At 34.8% G+C, this 3,798-nt stretch overlaps 1 protein-coding gene across 1 annotated transcript; it reads right to left on the bottom strand.

The window, feature by feature from the left end:
- Positions 1 to 2,282: 2,282 nt before the first annotated feature.
- LOC149390764 (lachrymatory-factor synthase-like) lies at positions 2,283 to 2,917 on the bottom strand. Its single transcript, XM_089621133.1, has one exon. It carries the CDS (start codon positions 2,797 to 2,799, stop codon positions 2,308 to 2,310), a length of 492 nt encoding a protein of 163 aa, XP_089477259.1. The 5' UTR covers positions 2,800 to 2,917; the 3' UTR covers positions 2,283 to 2,307.
- Between the last annotated feature and the right edge of the window lie 881 nt (positions 2,918 to 3,798).

Genomic DNA, 3,798 nt, shown 5'->3' with positions numbered 1-3,798 from the left:
ATCTTTGGACTTGTAAAGTAAATAACTGAGTATGCACTGTGGGATAGTTATATAAAGTTTATTAGTGTTTGATTATATTCAATAATCACACCCCACTTCTCTGGGGCGTGACATTTCCGTTTATTGAAAAAAATATATACATTTTTCAACCTTTGAGAGTTTGGCTCCATCATCTCTCTAGTCTCTATAACTTGAAAATTTACGAAATTAATAAAAAAAAAAATTAAAAGATGTTCAATTTTTTGGAAAGAAATCATGTTGTTTTACACTATAGTTTATTTTTAGTTTTAAGTTTTATGTTTAACCAAGAAAATCTCAATTGATAAATTTTGAGATATTCTTAATTTAGTCGAATAAAAAAAAATTATCAAGCTAAACTAACAAAGTTCATGTTCATTATAACCAGTGACGGAGCCAGAAAAGCCCATCAGGGGGGGCTAATTTGAAAAAAAAAATTCAGGGGGACTTGATTGTAAAGAATTTATAAAAATTGGGCCAAAGTATAACTAATATATACACCAAACTAAATAGCTAATAACAGAATGGCTTACTCAAGTAACCCAATATTTAAGTTGTTTTGATAGAGAAATTTCATTATGTGTACCTGAAAGTTAATAAAATATCAAGATTAGACCTCTGACAAAAATGCACTCATGACCATATAGCATCGTACGGCATCGTATGACATCGTACGCATCGTATGGTATCGTACGCCATTGTATGTCACGATGGTCAGAAAGATATTTTTGTCCAAAATAGGGAGAAAAGTCTATTTTTAGATATTTTTTAATAGATTTGGGCCGAATTGTTTGGTTGAGAATGGGTCATGATTTTTTACCAGATGAATAAATTATTTGAACTTTACAAATTTACCTAATTAAAACAACATGAAAATTCAATCGTAAAGACTTAGCTCGTGTTGCAGTATCCCTTTCATATGATATCTCATATTACGAGTTCAATCTCAATTTTGTAGTAATTGTCTACAATAGTGAAGTTAGATGGATTTTCATGTATTTTGTGCTTAAATATCTAACGTAATCATTTGTACTCTAAAGACTGGTAAATATCAAAACAAAAGCCCTAAATTGAAAGAAAAAAAAAAGTAAACAAATAAGTAGTTAATGACTAATGATGCAAAAATCCAATCACCTCAGTGAACCAGTTTATACTCATCATGGACTTCGGGTCGGCACATAAAGGAAGGGCTTCCAAATGCCATGCTCTGCCTCACGGAAGGGAGGATTTCCCTTTGCCACGGAAACGGAAAAAAAAATTCGACATACCTGCGAAAGTCGCAATGACGGCAGGTGGGAAGCGACAGGATATTTAATTCCGTGAGGCCATTACAAAATTATGGGCATTGACTGATAATTTTTTTATTTATATTTTCAGCCCATTTACACTTTTGGAAGCGACGGGACATTTAATTCCATTACTTGCAACATATATTTTTCATTCATCATATATATGCTAAATTGTTTATTTCAAGGAGAAAGTTTCCTAATTTCTAAATAGCCAATTAAAATTCCCAATAAGATAATAGGTGTTTCATCCATATTAATATATATTATTTCTCCTTTGATATACACCCATGTATATATATATATATATATATATATATATTAATATATATATACAAGCAATATATGCCCCGTGTGTTGCTGCGGAATACTTAATATATTTTAGTCTGAAAGAATAAATATATAGAGATATGTCCAGAAATATTTAGGTTTGAAAAAATGCATTTGAAGTTTTTTGAAATTTTTTTTATCTTTCTGATAAAAAAAAAATCGGTACGAATGAATATTATTTGTGTTTAGGATCCAATCTCTTATTTTTTATTAAAAAAAATTCATGAAACACTGTTCATTGAAAATTGTTTCGTGAGAGGGCGGGCTTTTCTCTCTTTTATATATATAACAATATGCTAAATTGTTATTTCAAGAAGAAAGTGTTCTAATTTTTTAAACAACCAATTAAAATTCCCAATAAGAAAATAGGCGTCGGTGCTGGACTTCGCATAACTCCCATCGACTTAGGCCCAAGTGGCCAAATGTGAAGATTTGAAGAAAGTCCGTCCCATTAGAAGATACACTACAAAGTTCGATCGACGCAGGAATTCGGAATAAGTTCGATGATGGATATATGACGAATCGCACTATCCGCATAACGCAAGCAACAACGTACTAAAACTTATTACACCATGAATACTCTATTATTACAACACACATGCCAATTTCAAATTGGATATGTCAAATCACACTAGTAACATAATGCCCCCAAGGACGATTTCCAACATTTAAATTATACTAAACCTTGAAAATGGCCATCCATTCGCTGAACCATACGGTGCAACCCCAGCTGGTACTTATTCACAAGATCATCAAACACCAAGCCCTCCACTGGATTGACGGTGAAGGACCACTCGATCTCACACCCGGGCTGGCCCGGGATGATCCTGACCGTTGAAACGTAGGACTCGAAGCCAATGTTGCTGTCGACGATCTCGTAGACGAGGACGCGGTCAGCGTGATCGACGGCCAGGAGCCTCTCCTTGGACCAGGAGGCGGGCCCGCCTCGACCGTTGGATGATGGAATGGAAGAGCCGGAGCAGAATCTGATGCAGCCGGCCTCACCGTTGGTTCCGTGGACGCCGTGACACGTGGACAGCGAGGGAAACCACTTATGGAAGTTGAAGAAGTCTGTGAGAAGTGGCCATACTTCATCTGCGTTCGCGTTACATAGCTTTTCACTCACTTTGCCTTCCCACTTTGCTGTTGAAATTATTTTGTCCATTTGTGTGTGTGTGAGACTGAGAGAGAGATTCAAATTTGATGTCAGAGTAAGAACTGCCAGATGGAGATAAGAAAATTAACAGGCATGCTTCTTTTATTATTATTATTATAATAATATGAAAGGTAAGGCAGGACATGCGTTGCATAATACTTTATAGACGTGATGTCCGAAAAATTATTAATTAATACGATGTTGTAATTGAATATTTAGCGTCATTTATTAATTTTTTATTCTTAGATTGTTTCTAGTCAACAACTCGTGTCAGTTACATTACCATATTTGTTTGCCTTACAAATAATTAATAAGAAATTTATTCATTGTCATATTTATATCGTGAAAGTTGACCTAGAATATGGAAAGATGGAATTAATTATATAAATTGTTCTAATATCTCATATGACAATGAGTACGGGTAAAATCGAATACACTTATTCCGTTATCTGTATTTGTTATAATTTTTTATCCGTTACTCGGACCCGTTTATCCGGGTTTTGAGATGGGCCGGGTAACGGGGATACCTATCGGGTAAACGGGTTAAAAATTTTGGACCCGTTACCCGTTTACCCGGTTTAAATAGAGGGAGCGGGTCGGGTAGACCCGCTTACTCGTTTACCATTTATAAAATAAAAATCCATCAACAATATAAAATTTATGTGAAAAATATCAAAGTGCTACTACAATATAAAAACCATTAAAATTCTAAATAAATAAATAAGTCTTCATTGCAAATTGGGTAATCTAACTAGATAAACATATATTGATTTATTATATCTTTAATTATTTAAAAGTTGTTACCGAGTCGGGTCCCACGTAACGGGATACGGTATGACTATTCCGTTACCTGCACCCGGACCTGTTAAAATCTTAACGGGTATTACCCGTTTACCCGGTTGGGTGTGCACGGTCCGGTCCGGTCTAAAACCGATCAAAAACTCAAACCAAACCGGTTTAAACGGTTTTAAAAAAATTAAACCGAACCGGACCGGATCAAATCGGTTA

The sequence above is a fragment of the Urtica dioica genome, chromosome 7, assembly GCF_054948205.1.
Source record: "Urtica dioica subsp. dioica isolate 48M chromosome 7, U.dioica_male_clone48M_v1_H2, whole genome shotgun sequence".
Taxonomy (NCBI): Eukaryota; Viridiplantae; Streptophyta; class Magnoliopsida; order Rosales; family Urticaceae; genus Urtica; species Urtica dioica.
Note: the sequence above shows the minus strand (reverse complement) of the source record. Positions and strands in the feature narration are given on the sequence as shown.

Coding starts and splice junctions, on each gene's coding strand:
- LOC149390764 (XM_089621133.1), bottom strand. CDS start 2,799: ATGGACAAAATAATTTCAACAGCAAAGTGGGAAGGCAAAGTGAGTGAA.